This window comes from Garra rufa, chromosome 5, assembly GCF_049309525.1.
Source record: "Garra rufa chromosome 5, GarRuf1.0, whole genome shotgun sequence".
Lineage (NCBI taxonomy): Eukaryota > Metazoa > Chordata > Actinopteri > Cypriniformes > Cyprinidae > Garra > Garra rufa.
This window is the reverse complement of record NC_133365.1, coordinates 30,435,679-30,453,895: the sequence shown is the minus strand read 5'-3', so window position 1 is coordinate 30,453,895 and position 18,217 is coordinate 30,435,679. Positions and strand designations below refer to the sequence as shown.

At 32.5% G+C, this 18,217-nt stretch overlaps 1 protein-coding gene across 1 annotated transcript in view; it reads left to right on the top strand.

Annotated features, from left to right (window-relative positions):
- Positions 1–8,984, top strand: part of lamc3 (laminin, gamma 3) — a 138,403-nt gene extending 129,419 nt beyond the window's left edge. The window contains exons 23-28 of the mRNA XM_073839705.1: positions 1,835–1,978; positions 2,226–2,328; positions 4,518–4,720; positions 5,817–5,960; positions 6,209–6,311; positions 8,090–8,984. Coding sequence (XP_073695806.1) covers positions 1,835–1,978; positions 2,226–2,328; positions 4,518–4,720; positions 5,817–5,960; positions 6,209–6,311; positions 8,090–8,340 — 948 coding nt within the window. The 3' untranslated portion in view covers positions 8,341–8,984. The remainder of the gene's footprint in view (positions 1–1,834; positions 1,979–2,225; positions 2,329–4,517; positions 4,721–5,816; positions 5,961–6,208; positions 6,312–8,089) is intronic.
- The last annotated feature ends 9,233 nt before the right edge of the window (positions 8,985–18,217 follow it).

Here is an 18,217-nt window from a genome sequence, read left to right as displayed (position 1 = left end):
GTTCAACGTATTTTATTAACTAAGATCTTAAATGTCTAGAGTTGATTTACAGAAAATGATAAATTAGTTTATAGTTAAAATTAGTATGCTTAGTTGTCAGCAGTTGACATGATATAGGCAGCACATCATGACAAACAGAAATCATCTTCAGAAGAATTCAGAAGCATTATTTTATAGTCCAACCATACGTTTTGTAAGCTAAAAAAACATATTTAACTGTAATGTCAAACTTTGTCAAAAAGTTTACATACACCTTGCAGAATCTGCAAAATATGAATTATTTTACCAAAATAAGAGGGATCATACAAAATGCATGTTATTTTTTATTTAGTACTGACCTGAATAAGACATTTCACATAAAAGATGTTTACATATGTGACCCTGGACCACAAAACCAGTCTTAAGTCGCTGGGGTATATTTGTAGCAATAGCCAAAAATACATTGCATGGGTCAAAATTTTTGATTTTACTTTTATGCCAAAAATCATTAAGAAATTAAGTAAAGTTCATGTTCCATGAAGATTTTTTGTAAAATTCCTTCTGTAAACATATCAAAATGTAATTTTTGATTTGTAATATGCATTGTTAAGAACCTAATTTGTACAACTTTAAAGGTGATTTTCTCAGTCTTTTTGATTTTTTTGCATCCTCAGATTTCTGATTTAAAATAGATGTATCTCAGTCAAATATTGTCCTATCCTAACAAACCATACATCAATAGAAAGCTTATTTAGAAAGCGTATTATTATATGATGTATACATCTCAGTTTTGTCAAATTTAACCTTATGACTGGTTTTGTGGTCCAGGGTCACATATAGTCCGCAAGAGAAAATAATAGTTGAATTTATAAAAAATTATACCCGTTCAAAAGTTTACAAACACTGGATTCTTAATAATGTGTTGTTATCTGAAAGATCCACAGCGGTGTTTTTTGTTTGTTTGTTTAGTGATAGTTGAGTGTCTTGTTTGTCCTAAACAATTTAACCGCCCACTGTTCTTCAGAAAGTCCTACAAATTCTTTGGTTTTTCAGCATTTCTGTGTATTTGAACCCTTTCCAACAATGACTGTATGATTTTGAGATCCATCTTTTCACTATTAGGACAACTGAGGGACTCGATTACAGAAGGTTTAAATGCTCACTGATGTATCAGAAGGAAACACTTTTTGAATTTGAAGATAAAGATAAATGTAACTTATTTTGTCTTCTATGAAACATGTAAGTATCTTATGTAGCTTCTGAAGGGCAGTACTAAATGAAAAAAATATGATATTTATGCAAAATAAAAAAAATGTATACAAAAAAAAATTATATTCAAAAGTTTACACCCCATGGATCGTTTTTCCTTTTGGAGCATCAGTGAGTTCTTTAATAGTTGCATATTCCCTCAGTTGTCCTTAGTGTGAAAAGATGGATCCTAAAATCATACAGTCATTGTTGAAAAGGGTTCAAATACACAGAGATGCTGGAAAACCAAAGACTTTGTGGGACCTGAAGTATTTTTTCTGAAGAACAGCGGGCAGTTTAACTGTTCAGGACAAACAAGGGACTCATAAACAGCTACCACTAAACAAACAAAAAAAACAGCTGTGGATCATTCAGGTAACAAAACAGTATTAGGAATCAAGTGTATGTAAACTTTTAAATGGGGTAATCTCTTGAGGACTATATGTAAACATTTTTATCTTTTATTATCCATTTCGGTTATCCTCTGCAGGGCTGTGCGGCTAGAGCCTATCCCAGCATCTCAGCCCATAGCAAATCAAAATAGTGTGCTCTGAGTTTGGAGGTCATCGAAAGAATATATTCTGAACCAAATTCTTCTGTATTTCAGAGCGAGGACCTGATGAACAGGACTACTGAGTTAAACGTTTCTATCCAGTCCAAAGAGCACTTGATAAATAAGACAAGAGAGGAAATACAGCCTCATGTGGACAGTGCTGAAAAACACCTGAAAACCGTTCAAGAGCTCAAGCAGGTAAACTCGAACCACAAAGGAGTATAAACACACAAAGGAGTATAATAAAGTCTTAGTAATTAGAGGTCTAGCGGTTCTTTCATCCTGTGAATTTTAGCACCTCCTGCCAGTCAGTCTGGTGGGAAATGTTACAGCATGAGTGAAGAAACAACAGGGATGTTTTCTCAGCTCAAAGCAAATTCAAATGTGACAATTTCCTGCCAAAAGACAGTGTAATGAGATGCATCTTTTGTCTTTTTATCTGAAGTTGACGGCTGTGGCTGAGGGATTTAAGGTGTCAGCCGTCTCCTCTGTGGTGACAGGGAAAGAGGTTGAGGCGGAGATCCTGTCTCTACAGAAGGGTCTGGAAGGTAACCGTTTCTGCTTTATACTTCTTTCATATTTTCACTGTTGATACATAGAATCTTTTTTCAGATTATGACATAAATGAGTAATAAATGAGTTAAATATATAAGTAAATAGGTCGTAATTACAACTGTATTTTTTTTAAGTTGTATAATGTTAAAACACCATACCATGGGTAAAAATTAATTACTCCTCAATTAATCCTTATGTCGTTCCAAACCTGTAAGACCTTCGTTCATCTTCGGAACGCAAATTAAGATCTTTTTGATGAAATCCAAGAGCTTTGTTGTGGTACTGTCATGAATGTCTGTCGAAGACTGACACAGAAAATAAGAAATCATTGAATAAAGTCATTATTTTTGTTTCTTTAGACACGAGGGGCCTCATTAATATAGTGTGCATATGCAAAGATTTGATCTTAAAGTGTGCTTAAAATGTGCTAAAACTTGCATTGACTTGGCAAAGTGCTTAGCGTCACGTCAGGGTCTGAGCAGACATACACACTTTTTCTTGTCTGAGTACTGGAAGTTTTTGGAAATGTAAAATGTTCTTGCAGATCGCTGTTCTAAACTATGTTTGGATGATGACTGGTGATCTTTTATATGTTAATGGCATTAATTAGGAGTCATTTACAAGGCAGAGAGCTGAAACCATTGAGTTGCGCCCAAGTTCAAAATCATTTGCAATCCATAGATTTCACATCTGAAAGAGAGGCGTACGTGTTTTTTTTGTGCGTACATTTATTTTATGAATCACACATACGCATATGTGACCCTGGACCACAAAACCAGTCTTAAGTCGCTGGGGTATATTTGTAGCAATAGCCAAAAATACATTGCATGGGTCAAAATTATTGATTTTTCTTTTATGCCAAAAATCATTAGGAAATTAAGTAAACATCATGTTCCATGAAGATTTTTTGTAAAATTCCTACTGTAAATATATCAAAATGTAATTTTTGATTAGTAAAATGCATTGTTAAGAACCTAATTTGGAAAACTTTAAAGGTGATTTTCTCAGTATTTTGATTTTTTTGCACCCCCAGATTCCAGATTTCAAACAGATGTATCTCGGCCAAATATTGTCCTATCCTAACAAACCATACATCAATAGAAAGCTTATTTATTGAGCTTTCATATGATGTATACACCTCAGTTTTGTAAAATTTTACTTTATGACTGGTTTTGTGGTCCAGGGTCACATATTTGAGAGATGATCGTAAGATCAAATTTAGGATGGTTTCTGCGCAAAATTATAAAAAACGAGGCCTAAGAAGTATCCTTGTAGCTTCATAACATTATGGTTGAACCACTGATGTCCCCTGGACTATTTTAACAACGTCCTTACAACCTTTCTAGGCCTTGAACATGTCCGTAAGACATACCGTAACTAATTCATCAGAAATATCTTAATTTGTGTTCTCAAGACGAATGTAGGTCTTAGGTGTTTGGAATAAGGGTGAGTAATTAAAGACAGGATTGACAGTGATGAGTAGTATGGCACAGCTGAGGACTGTGGGAAATACAGCAGTAGAACAGCATACCGTTCAAAATTTTGGGGTCAGTACTGGTTTCAACTTTGATAATACTAATAAATGCTTCTTAAACAGCAAATCAGCATATTGATTGATTAGATTGATTTCTGAGGGATAATGTGACACTGAGGACTGGAGTACTGACTGCTGAAAATTCAGCTTTGTATCACAGGAATATATTACATTTAACATTAAAATAGAAACCACTTATTTTAAATTTAAATAAAAATTGACAATATTACTACTTTTACTTTACTTCGATTAAATAAATGTAGCCTTGGTGAACTTAGTGAGCATAAGAGCCTTTAAATCTTACCCTTAATCAGGGTTGCCAGGTACAACAAAACAAACCCAATTCCTACTCAAAACTAGCCCTATCACGTTTCAGAGGGGGTCCCCCAGTAAAAAAATGCATTTTGGGGTGGGTAAAATACATATTTTTGGTGGAATTCTCCTGGTGTAATTCACATTCCAGGGGCTAAATATCATGTTATTGAGGTTGTTTAAACACGCAGACATTAAAAACAACCCGCGACAACAGTGTTAAAGTAGCCCAGTTCCGCGGGAAAACCACAGTAACCACAGTGCAACTGTGTATAATGGAAATCTTCAAATGTTGTGAGAATGTATTCTACATTGTAAAAATGTTCTCTGCTGTAGACATGGAGCAGGACTGGCCTCAACTGCCCACATACAGCAAAGGATATCTGAAGAGAGAGAAGATGCTGAAAGAAAAGACTCTGGTGGATGTGAAAAAAAGAGTTAAGCAGACAGAGAGAATGATCAAGCCTGCAGTGGAGAATGCCACGGCTGCGAGCAGCACAGCGAAACAAGCTGAGGAGTCTGCAAATGCAATAGCTAAAGTAAGCTATGCTGAAGTACATACAACAAACAGTTAAATAGTTATATTTGTCAGTCCTTTGTCCGAATGATAAACAATAAATACTTTTATAAGTCACTGAATCAAAGTGTTTGTCAGTAACATTTTTAATGCTATAATTCATAATGGTAAAGGAGAAGTTCACTTCCAGAACAAAAAATTAAAGATAATGTATTCATATCTTCCTGTCTTCAGTCGTAAAGAAAATATGTTTTTTGAGGAAAACATTTCAGGATTTTTCTCCATATAGTGGACTTCTATGGTGCCCCGAGTTTGAACTTGCAAAAAACAGTTTAAATGTGGCTTCAAACGATCCCAAATGCAATTGTAAATGATCCCATCCCAGTTTTTTCCAGTTCAAGACAGTTAGGGTATGTCGAAAAACTTCTTTTTTCTTTTTTTCTCCCTCAACAAATTTCGAAATCATCCTACATTGCTGCAGAAGTACCGACCCAGTGTTTGCAAAGGGAACATGCAAAGAAGATCAAACACCCTTAACAAAAAAGGTAAGTTAAGTTGAGGGAGAAAGTGAGACGGAAGTTTTTCGGCATACCTGTAACAGTCTTGAACCGGAAATGGTTTAGGCAGAGCAATACAAAATGAGTATTTGCGGTTAAAAAGTATATAAGTTTGTAATAAAAAAAAAAAATGATTGTTTCGTTAAATAAGAACCTTCTTCCTCGGCTGGGATCGTTTAGAACCGCATTTGGGATCGTTTGAAGGCGCATTTAAACTGCATTTTGGAAGTTCAAACTCGGGGCACCATAGAAGTCCACTATATGGAGAAAAATCCTGAAATGTTTACCTCAAAAACATAATTTCTTTACGACTGAAGAAAGAAAGACATAAACATCTGATAACAAGGGGTGAGTACATTATCTGTAAATTTTTGTTCTGAAAATGAACTCAACAGATTGTGGATATAGACATTGTGTAAAACACAACTTTCAAAGGCAACTTAGTCAAATCAAATCCCTTAACCCCAAGATGAGTATAAACACTGCATTGCCTTGAGGAGCTTGGAGTGAAGCAAGAACTGATGGGAACTGAAAGCCTTGTTGTGCTGTTATTCATGACAGGATGCCAAGGTGTCCTTCACGCAGGGGAAACGGACAAAACATGCATCTGGACAGTTGCGTTCAGCTGTGGACGCCACCCTGGAGCAGTTGACTGAGCTGGAAAGCCGAGCTGCACAGAAACAGGAAGCCATGGAGGCAGAGGAGGTAAGCAATTTGGCTTTAATTTGATAGTGGGATTGCCAATGTTTGTCCAGTTGGATAGGACCTCATTGTCATTATTATTAGAGCAGGACATTCAGTACTCATTCTGTTTAGGGGGTTTGAGACACTGCAAGACACGTTCCAAAAAAGACTAGATCAAAAAAGTATTAAACATGATATTTATCGGTAAAGTCCAGATTAGGTGACCAAGGAGGTTGTTTTTGTATAGCTGATTTGCCATTTCTCCTCAGGACATCCAGGTTTCTTCAAGGAGTGTGATAGACAGCATGGAGACAGCCAAGAGTCAGCTGGAGTCCTTTACAAACACGCTATCTCTGCTCCTTAAACAACTGGGTAAATTTACTTCCATTTTATTTTATTTTATTTTATTTTATTTTTCATTTTATTTTATTTTTAATTAAATTTAATTTGTATTTTTTAATATATGCTAATTCACAATTTTATTGTTTTTATATATATATATATATATATATATATATATATATATATATATATATATATATATATATATATATACACGCTGTATAAAATCTCTAAAATCTCTCTTTATCTCTGCTCCTTAAACAACTGGGTAAATTCACGGTTTTATTTTGTTTTATTTTATATTTTATTTCATTATTTTATTTTAACTTTTTTATTTTTATTTATTTAATTATTTTTATACACACTATTTCTGCTCCTTAAACAACTGGGTAAAATCATGATGTTATTTTATTTTTATTATTTTTTTTAATACACTATCTTTGCTCCTTAAACAACTGGGTAAATTCACAATTTTATTTTATTTTATTTTAGCTATTTAACTTTCATTTAATTTAATTCTTTTTTTAATACACACTATCTGTGCTCCTTAAACAAATGGGTAAATTTATGATTTTATTTTATTTTATTTTTAATTTAATTTTTTTTTTAAATACACACTATCTTTGCTCCTTAAACAACTGGGTAAATTCATGGTTTTATTTTGTTTTATTTTATATTTTATTATTTTTTTAATACACGCTATCTTTGCTCCTTAAACAACTGGGTAAATTCACGATTTTATTTTATTTTATTTTATTTTATTTTAGCTATTTTACTTTCATTTAATTTTATTCTTTTTTTATACACACTATCTGTGCTCCTTAAACAAATTAGTAAATTCATGGTTTTATTTTATTTTAATCTAATTTAATTAGTTATTTATACACGCTACCTCTGCTCCTTAAACAACTAGGTAAATTCATGATTTTATTTTTTTATTTTTTATTTAACATATATATATATATATATATATATATATATATACAAGCTATCTCTGCTCCTTAAACAACTGGGTAAATTTACGAATTTGTTTTGTTTTATTTTATTATTTATTTTATTATTTTATATTAATTGAGTTTAATTAAATTTTCTACATGCTTTTTATTATTTTATTTTATATTGTATTTTAACTATTTTATTTAAATTTTATATATATATATATATATATATATATATATATATATATATATATATACTGCTCCTTATTTTATTTTATTTTAATTTAATGGAAGTATTATTTTTTTAATACACACTATCTCTGCCCTTTAAATTCACAATTTTATTTTATTTGTTTATATATTTTCTTTTATTTTCATTTAATTTCATGTTTTTATTTGTTTTATTTTATTTTTAATTTAGTTTTTGTTGTTGTTTTATTTGCAACCTTATAGGTCTAGGATTTTATGTTCATTTTTGTGTTTTTTAAAGATGGAACAAAGTATTCCTCAGTAAATATACCTTATTAAATATGTATTTTCTGAGTATACCTTAGAAAATCTGAATCAAGGGAACAAACCTCTGTAATCCCCTCTCTATTCCTCTTTCAGCTGTCTTTTATAAAAGCAATGCTGAATGTACAGTATAAATGACACATTAAAATATAAATTCTTTCTAAACATTAATTTGTTGTGAATACAGAGTGGCTTTATATACCGTTTTACCCTATTGGTAAAAAGTCAAAATTATATTGCCAAACTTATATTATCATTATAAAATTTTTATTTTAATTTTGTTTTTCAAAGATGGAACAAAAGTATTCCTCCAATAATAATCTCAAAACCTTACTCTTCTCCCATTAATGTGAGCAGATGCTAATGTGGTGCTGGAGAACTACGATCGCATCCTGAATGAGACAGCAGCCCGTCTTCGCATTCTCCAGGGTGCTGTGGAGAGTCCCTCTCTCACAGGAAAGATTCAGAGGCTCCACAGTGCTGGGCACGATCAAGAGAAACAGCTGCAAAATCTTGAACAGAGCCTGCAGGAGATACGAGAAGAAAGAGACAGTCTGACAGACATCGCCCAAAACTTGCCTAAAACATGCCCACAAAAAGGGCACTGAGCACTAAGTCTATCAGTTATCTAGTCTTTGAGGTAGCTCAAAGGAGTTAGTCACGTCAGAAAATCTGAATCAAGAGAAGCTAAAGAAAAAATAAAAAGTCAACAAACCTCTGAAATCCCCCTTTCCATTCCTCTTTCAGATGTGTCCTGTTTTATAAAAGCAATAGTGAACATATAAATGACACATTAACATGTACATTCTTTTTAAACCTTCATTTATTGTGAATACAGAGTGATTTACTTTTAAATGTACTTATTTACTCTATTGGTAAAAAGTCAAAATGCAGGTGATAGCATTTATACAATGTAGCACTTTGAATTGAAATCATCAGTATACAAGCAAAATGTTATTGGGCTTCCAAAGATGATCACATTGACATTATGTTTGAATGTTGATGTTTTGCAGACTGACATTATGAGGTTTGCATGCAATGTACTGTAGTAATATGCAATTTCCCATCCATTAACCTTAACTAATGGGAGTTCCTGACAAGGTATGGTCTATTTTGGCCACTTGGGGGTGCCATCTACTCAAATTAATCTGGTTGTTGTATGCATGCAACAATGTCCTGCACATGAGTTTGAAAACTGAAATTTTGGTTTTAAAGTGAGTAAATCAAGACCAAATAAACATATTGTGTGTCATTCTGTTTGTAAGAGTTTGATCATGCATTATGAGCATCAGTGTGTGTTTACTTGCGAGCCTGTTGACATGCAACCAATTACTTATTTAACATCTAACATGGCATATTAAATATTTATTTTTGTGCTTGTTATCCATCTGTTCATGAATTACAGTCACAAAAGGAATTGGCTATGAATAGCTAAAATGTTCCATTATTTGGACTATTTTATTAACAAGGATGCCTGTGTGCCCCATTGTTTGCCTGTTTTCGGTTTTGATGTATCGTGTATATTGTATTAGCTGCTTCCTGTGAAAACTGAGCTTTTGATCTGTTATCTGAACCATTGACTGAGCTAGAACCCTTTTAATGTTCTTAACACCATTGAATTCAAGACTAGAAACACTTTGCTTAAATTATTTCAATACAAAGAGAACCATTTGTCAAAAACAAAAAAACTCTTCACACTATAACATACACATCTGCATCATAAAAAAGGAATTCATAACAACAGTCATATTTGTATATTATTTTAGTAATCCCTACACTGTGAAAGGTTTTCACCAGTTTCAACTTAAAAACTTAAGTTTAGCAGCTGCCCTAAAATTTTAAGTTAAATCAACTTAAGTCATTTCAACTCACAAGTTAAATCAACTCATTTTTATTGTAATAAGTTAAAATGACTTGTAGTTCTAAGCTGATTTAACTTAAAATTTTAAGGCTGCTGCTGAACTAGGTTGAATCTGGTGAAAACTTTTTACAGTGTAATAGTTATAGATACAAATGTGTAATGTTGATAGATCATTGACTCTATATAGATATAGAATTGTTTTTTAACACAAAATATAATAGGCTACTTAAAGGGATAGTTCACCCAAAAAAAGAAAATTCTGTCATTATTTACTCACCGTCATGTTGTTCCAAACCCGTAAGACCTTCGTTCATCTTCAGAGCACAAATTAAGATATTTTTGATGAAATCTTAGAGATTTCTGACTCTTCAAAGACAGCAAGGGTCCTATCACATTCAAGGTGCCAAGAAAATTTACAAAATAGACCATGTGACTAAAAGAAAGGGGGAAAAGTGACTTTATTCAACAAATTTGAATGAAGGTCTTATTGTTTTGGAATGACATGAGGGTGAGTAATTAATGACAGAATTCTGAACTGTCCCTTTAAGATAACTGCTGTAATATCATAGTAAATCATTGAAAGCAACCATATTAAAACCTCCATCTCTAATTAAACCCACACACATAAAGTCAAACTGTATTTATCAACTGCACAATAAAGCATGCAACAGTAATTGCAGGAAATTAAATGTTTCTGGCTTGCAGATCCAAAGCAGAGATAAAATTACGGATATACATTGAGAGTTAAAAATTAAATGACAAGAAGATGAACGATGAGATAAGATTCCAATAAAAGTGAAGAAGTAAACTAAAAAAAGATGTGCAAATCGTTATGCACTGTGAAATACAAATGAAAATGAAATGTCCAAAACTAGCTAAATGAAGCATGCAACAGTAATTACAGGAAATGAGATGTTTCTAAGTTAAAAATTAAACTATGAGATAGACAAGATAGGATTAAAAGTTCAAAAAACAGCTGTGCAGTACAATATTATAGGCCTATGTGCAAAACTGATAAAAAAGTGGTATAACAGTCACTACATGGTGGAGCTAAGCACGGTTTCAACCCTAAAGGTGTTATATTGGTGTGTATATGACTAATACGTTACAAAAGCTTTGCATGTTGTATATGGGCCATTCTACAGAATTGGTTTAAAGTCAGTTAGAAACATCTGGAAAAATTTGTAAATGAAAAAATAATATCCAAGGTACACATTTCTAGTAAATGTGCAGGTTATTGTTGTTCTCTCCCCAAATCTGTCACTACTTAAACACAGTAAGAATAATTTAGTAAGAAGGGTTATATTGACCTAGTACGATTTTACTTACATCTTCGTTGTAAATATATATTTTTCTACTTTATGAAAAAGCAAAGAGGTAAATCTGTAACAATTACAATTTTAACAATATTTCAAGTGAAATATTTTTTTAGATTTGTTGTATTTTGAATCTAGTTTTTCTTTGTAAAAGGCAAAAAGTTGATTATACTGATTTCTAAGTTAAGGATTCATTAGTTTGAATATACTCTGAACCAAAAACTATCATAACATCTTAGTTGATAATTCAGTATACTTTATTTTTGACAACAATCCCATGTTTTAGTTGTGACTGCACATTTTCTTAATTTCAGAATTTTAGCTCGTACTAAAACCCAAAAAACTTACTAAAATACAACCCCTGGCAAAAAGTATGGAATCACCACACAAGATGTTGCTCACTTATTTTGTTTACTTCATAGAAAATAAACAAATCACAGATATGACGCAAAACTATTTTTGTTTATTAATTCAACATTGTGGATATGTGAAACACACCTCAAACAAATGAGATGAAGCTCTTTTAATTAATGGAAAATTAGTTTCGATGTCAAGTAGAGGAAAAAAATATGGAATCATTCAATATTGAGGAAAAAAATATGGAATCAGCTTGTAATTTGTATTTCTGAAATAAATATCTAAACATATCTAAAATGCTAATTAGCCAGCAGTTAAAAGAGAGTGCTTACAGACCTTAACGAGCTGTTGAACTTGGCTAATTGTAAAGAAACATGTCCCCCAACATGAAAAAGCTGTCAGTTGAAATGATGGAAAGGATTATAAAACTCCTTGAAGATGGAAATCCATCATGGATTGGGACAAAAGAAGTTGGATCTAAGTTGGAAATTGTTTCTAAAATTTGATGTAAGTATAAACAAAATGGAAAGATTATAAAACGCAAACATAAAGGCAGATCAAGGAAGACATCTAAGCATCAGGATAGAAAACTGCCTTAAAAATAGAAAATTCACAACGAAACAAATGAAGAACAAATGGGCGGAAACAGTAGTCGATGTGTATGACATAACTGTAAGAAACCGGCTGAATGAGTTGAGATTTACATATAGAAAGGCCAAATGAAAACCAGCATTAACACATAAACAAAAGAAAACAAGATTAGAGTGGCTAAAGAGAAGTAAATGCCAGAGGAGGAGCAACAAAGTACTTTTTATGTTTTTTGGTTAATGATTCCATAATTTTTTCCTCAACATTAAATGATTCCATACTTTTTTCCTGTACTTGATATAGAATATAATTTTCCATTATTTAAAAGAGCTTAATCTCATTTATTTGAGGTATGTTTCACATAACCAGAATGTTGAATTAATAAACAAAAATAGTTTTGTGTCATATCTGTGATTTGTTTATTTGCTATGAAGTAAAAAAACTGGATGGACGACATCCAAGTGTGGTGATTCCATACTTTTTGCCAAGGGTTGTGCATGTGACTGTATCAGTAAAGACAATTTTAGATACTTTAGGGACAGGGGCGTAGCGTCTGGGTATGCTAAAATAAAATCTATAGACATAAAACACTTGATGCATTTCACAATATTAATTTAAACATTTAACCTAGATAAAGAGTGGAGAGTGGAAGCTAAAACGCGCTTTGTAGGACATGGAAGCGCCAGCGCAAGCACTTGCATTTTTTGTTATTATTAATAGTGGAAACCTAAAATACGCCATCATTTCTGATCATAAAGGTAAGAGTAGCTAATACATCATTCGGAACTGCAAATGGTATTTTGTTTGTGTGCACCCACAATATCAACAAAACGTTGTGCTTTCATAATATAGTTAAAAGAAACATGAGAAAAATTAAACAATGCTGGCAAAGTTAAAGGCTTTTCTAAGATAGGCTAAATGTTGTTACTAATCTTTTTCAAAAGAATTTTTATTGACGTTTTAAACTACGATTGATCGATTTCATGAGACATGGTTTTTATTTTTTTAACATGCATTCAAATATTTATTTTGTGCGACAAATATTAAAGAAGAAAAGAACATTGATTCACATGCCGAAGTTATCTCACTACAAATTTAAGAGTGTCAAAATACATTTATTATTATTTGTATTCTTTCATAAAATTGACATTTCATAGGCTGATCGAGACTTGCCTGCTACAAATAATGGACTTGAAAACGTTAAATATTATTTCCAAGCATTTACCCAGCAAACACAACAACGTTGTAAAAACGTTTTTTTCACGTTGTGAAAAGGTTGTGATAACGTTTTTTTCCGACGTATTTAATACGACAAATGTCGGGTTTTTTAAACGTTATAAATACGTTTTTTCACAACGTTGTAAAAACGTTTTTATAATGTTTTTATCACGTCTGTATGTCTCTTTCGAACGTTTTAAAAACGTACTTACCACGTCCAAACTGGTACTTAAAATGCCATATTAAATCTGAATATTGATCTTAATACCAGCACTTTTTTAAATTTCATCTTACTTGTAACGTTGCTGACATCGTAGATTTTATAATCCTATTAAGATATGTAGGCCTAATAACTGATACTACACACAAATTTTGTCACTCATCATATTTATTCACAAAATATAAAGATATGACACCTAAACAAGACAAATGCATAAACATATAACAAAATGGTTTCAAATAAAGTACAACATTTGAAAATTATGTAATGCCTGGCAAATTTGAATATGAGCACATTAACAAAGTTCCAAAAATTTCAGGGCATATATATTTTTAACAGAAAAAAGCAGAATTGTTTTTGCAAAATGTAAAGTATTTAATTTCAACTAGTTACAAATTATTTTATAGCAGTTATAATAATCACTCATTTTGCAATCTTATTAATCGTTTGCACTTAAACTATTGCTTATATTTTTAGGTATGTTTTAACACAGATTACAGGTATATGACATCTAATTTAGAACGTGTTTAATGTTTTATAATGGTTATTATTTTTCAATAAATAATATTTAATAATTGGCATACCTGATTTAGAAAAACGTATGTTAGCGATTTTTCAGTGCTTTCATTGCAGGTTACATTGTTGTGCCAGTAGGTGGTAGCAAGAGACTGTCTTAATGAGTTAGTTAGAAACACATTCATTCAGTGCTGATACATTCAGTTGCTGAATTCTGTGACCCACCAAATTATATGACTCTAGTACAGAGGGTAAGTTACGAACATGAAAAAAAAATATATGGTTATTGTAGCAATTCTATGGTAACCACAAATTAACAATGGTTTTGCTACAAAAACATAGTTTTAACTATGGTGACACAAATGGTAATCAATACGGCAAAAAAGGTTTTAGGGTTTGGGTTTATTAGTAGGTAAAAATAATAATAATAATTTAATGCTTAAGAGCAATTAACATTCATATTATTACTCATAAATAAGGCACATTCCCTATTTGCAATATTTGTGTTCATGTTCCTGAGTAATATCTGCATGCACCAAATACTGAGAACAAATAGTAGAGAGCAATCCAAATGAGAAGTCTGGTGTGGAAGGTGGATCTGGAACTTGTCCAGATTGACACAGCATCTCTTGTTTATCTGTCTTCACAAACTGCCCTGAAATACAATTTAAACATCAACAATGATTGTTATAAATATAACACAAGTCTCTTATATTCACAGTGCTCAGTACTTTTTTTTATATCAACTTGTTTTCTCATTACATACACATACCAGGTTAAAAAAATATTTTATATTCAGTTGATATATAATTTTTTTAATTAATAAACGGTAATGTATGTTTTACTTTCTAGTCAGATGGTTCATAGCACTTTGGAGATGCTCTTCAACAGGAGGTCCGCTCCTACCTTTGCAGCACTGCCATCAGCAATGAAGAATGTAACAATTTGTCACAGAGACAACAGTATGTAATATACAACGTCAGGTTTATTAGAAATAAACAAACTAGAATATAGGTGAAATGCAGAAAAGAGAACAATATTATGAATATACAAATTTAGTAATCCTCATACAGTGTCACTTACAGTATGTTTGGACGTCAAAGCCTTCTTAAAATAACTAATAAATAACTTAAGGTTACATCTGACTATCTTGAAATACAATATTTTTTTTAGCGTGATCAAAACGTGTTTGTAATTGTTTTAGCTAATTTTTAGGCTCGTGTAACCGATAAAAAATAACGTTCGTTTTCTTCCATTCATCCATTGACAAATTGCCAGCAATATTTACAAAACTATAAAAACCTGTCATCTAAACATAAAATGTGATTAAAAGCGAAAACTTTATTAAATTAGCGCTAAAGTCTATAGCTAAGTTACCCTACGTTAGCCTAACGGTTGAGATGCTAACGGACTTTTTCAGAAGACACTAAACCATTTCTTTAAAGCATGTATTCAACAGAAACGCGTCTATTACATGTAAGAAAGTGTTAGAAACAGTTGTATGTATTATTTGTGTAATTTTAGGGACAAAACTTATCTTAAAACAGTGTGACAGGCGGAGATCTGCTCCGCTTGTTGGCTGAGTTGCTGCTTGTTTCCATGGTAACTAACCGCTCCAGTTTGAATGCAACTGAAAAGTTCGACGCGCATTCCAGTTCACATGTAGCGTCTTTTGCGCGCTCAAATTCGTTATTTTAAATGTAGACGCGCGCATAATGGAAGCGACGCGCACGTGGTGCGACGCGCTCGTTTTTTCCAGGCTCCTCGGCGCATCTGCGTCGCATCGAGATAAAAACATCTCAACTTTTCAGAATGCAGCAAGCGCACCGCAGTTTGGAGCTAGAGCGCAGCTGATGGTTGCTTAGAAACGGCAGACGCTTCCGGAGAGCAAGCGAGCGCTTTGTTGACAAGGAAGAAAGCGGCGCGTCTAGCGTTTTCCACGCGTTTTTAGGCGCGACATGTGAACGGCCCCTAAAAATGCAGCGTTTACATAAATACATACATGAAGTACAACGTGGGTCCGTGTACCTACGTATAATTGGTTTTCTCGTTTTTGTTTTCAAAACAAACAAACGAATAAATGATTGGTTTATGCAATATTTACATTTTCTCGGGAACACAAAAACGAATTTCATTCATATTTTCTATTTTGTTTTCATTACACGTCGTTCAAATGCAGATATTAAAAAGTCAACAAAACCAAATCGAAAAATTAAAGTTTTTTTGAACAAAGCGCGTTTTAGTACACCGGAAGCTCGCTGCTGCCGCTGAAGGTTTTCACTTGAGACATAAAACATAAACGTAAACATACGGAGCCCGCTGTGTCACCTGCAGGAGAAAAATAATCAATCCATGGCGACGGTTTTGCAATTCGTCCCCTGAGTTTATAAACCGTACTCACGAATTCTTAAACTGTTCCAGATTCAATAAGGCTACCTGTTTATAGGTGCTGGATGCATTGTATTGCCTTTATTAAACTTTATTTTTCATAGTAGGCTATATGAGACCATGCAACTGACAAAACAATGTTTTTAGCGTTTATTTTACATTAATAACCAATAGAATAGCTGCTAAAACACCACATCTGTGTTTTATCCTAATGATGATTAATGTAAAATAAACGCTAAAAAGAGGACTATTTTGTAAGTGCGAATCATGCTACTTTAACGCACCAAAATAAAATAATAATTGAAGAGCGGCTTCAAACGGCTTTGCCTTATTTTTCAAAATATAAAATCGCCTGAATTTTGTAAAAAAAAACGTTTGGAGAGAAGGTAAAAAGCAATACAAAACAAATAATTTACAGGTTATGTTGTCATTCCTTTGCTCTCAAACTGAATGCAATGTAATAAGAGGCCTTAATTAATAATAACATTAACAGTGAAGCATGCATCTAACTCTGGGTGAAAAGCTTATAATAAAATCGCCAAAATTCGTCTACGTGTTAAGAATGAGTATAATTTCCAAAGCTGTAAAAGGTTATTTAAAAATAAAGCATTCATTATAATAAACAGTTTACTGTCTTAATGTCTCCATTTTTTTAGTCTACAAATTAAAATAATAATTACAATTATTAGTATTATTTACGGTGAGCATTGCTGTCACAGACATAAGAACCCTGCACAGGCCTCAAATCTATAGGCCCTATAGATGCTGGCCCGAGTTTATCAGAATTCAGTAATATGGGCCCCAATCCGACCAAACCCGTCTTTTTCCCCTTTTCTCACAAAACAGCGTATACTACTGTTTCAGCTATTAAAATAGTCCAGTTTTGTATGTAACGCAAAGTGATTAGCCTATATTTTGTTTCGTTTTTATTAAGTTAATTTAGAAAAAACATTTGGAGCATTTTTTTGTTCGTTAAATATAAGTTTTTGATTTTTAAAGTAACGACCAAGCGGCAAGCGGCAGAGAATGAGTTGATCATATTGTGTTTGATCAATTTTGCCTTCTCAGATAATCACAACTTGCCTAAAATAAATATAGATCTAGGCCTAAAAGAGTTAAAATATAAAACAATGTTAATTTCAACGTTAAAATAATATAAATGTGCGGTATTAGGCACAAATGCAATCGTTTGTACTGAGAGCCGCTTTGCAGGACATAGAGGAGCCAACGCAATCACTTGCATTTTTGCAGTGGATACAATTTAAAATATTCCGTTATTTTTGCTCATAAAGGTACGAGTAATACATTATTCGGAACTGTAAATGGTCTACTTTTATTTGTGTGCACTCACAATATCAACAAAACGTTGCAAACAGTGCTTGAAACATTGAAAACAAACATGATCCCCTCATGTCATCTCAAGGAGCGCTTCTCAGCAAAACTCAGCGAATTAACTCACAGACAAGATATTTATAGAAAGCTGTAAATTATTACTTAACGAAAGAGAACAAATCAAAAACAAAAACTATTTCATTATGTAGTCTGTAAAGATTAATTTCTCTCCAAAGGCGCGTCCAAAGAGGAAATGGCGATCGGCAACTTCATCCTTGCAAGACACTGACCACTGATCTATAATAGAGAACATATATAGATCAGTCACTGACTCAGAAAACACAAGCATTTTAGCGTTTATTTTACAATAGCCTATACTTGCCAATGGGATAAAACACAGGCGGTGAATATAAACACTTTTATATTAGTTTAATGTTGAAATTAAGATTGTTTTATACTTGAACACTTTTAGGCCTATAGATTTTATAGGCAAGTCCTGATGATTTGAGAAGGCAAAACTGATCAAACACAAGCTATGATCAACTCACTGTCTGCCGCTGGCTGCTTGGTCGTTACTTAAAAAAAAATATATATATATATATATATTGAACGAACAATAAAATGCTCTAAACTTTTTTCTAAATTAACTTAATAAAAAAACGAAATGAAGCAACCACTTTTAACTATTT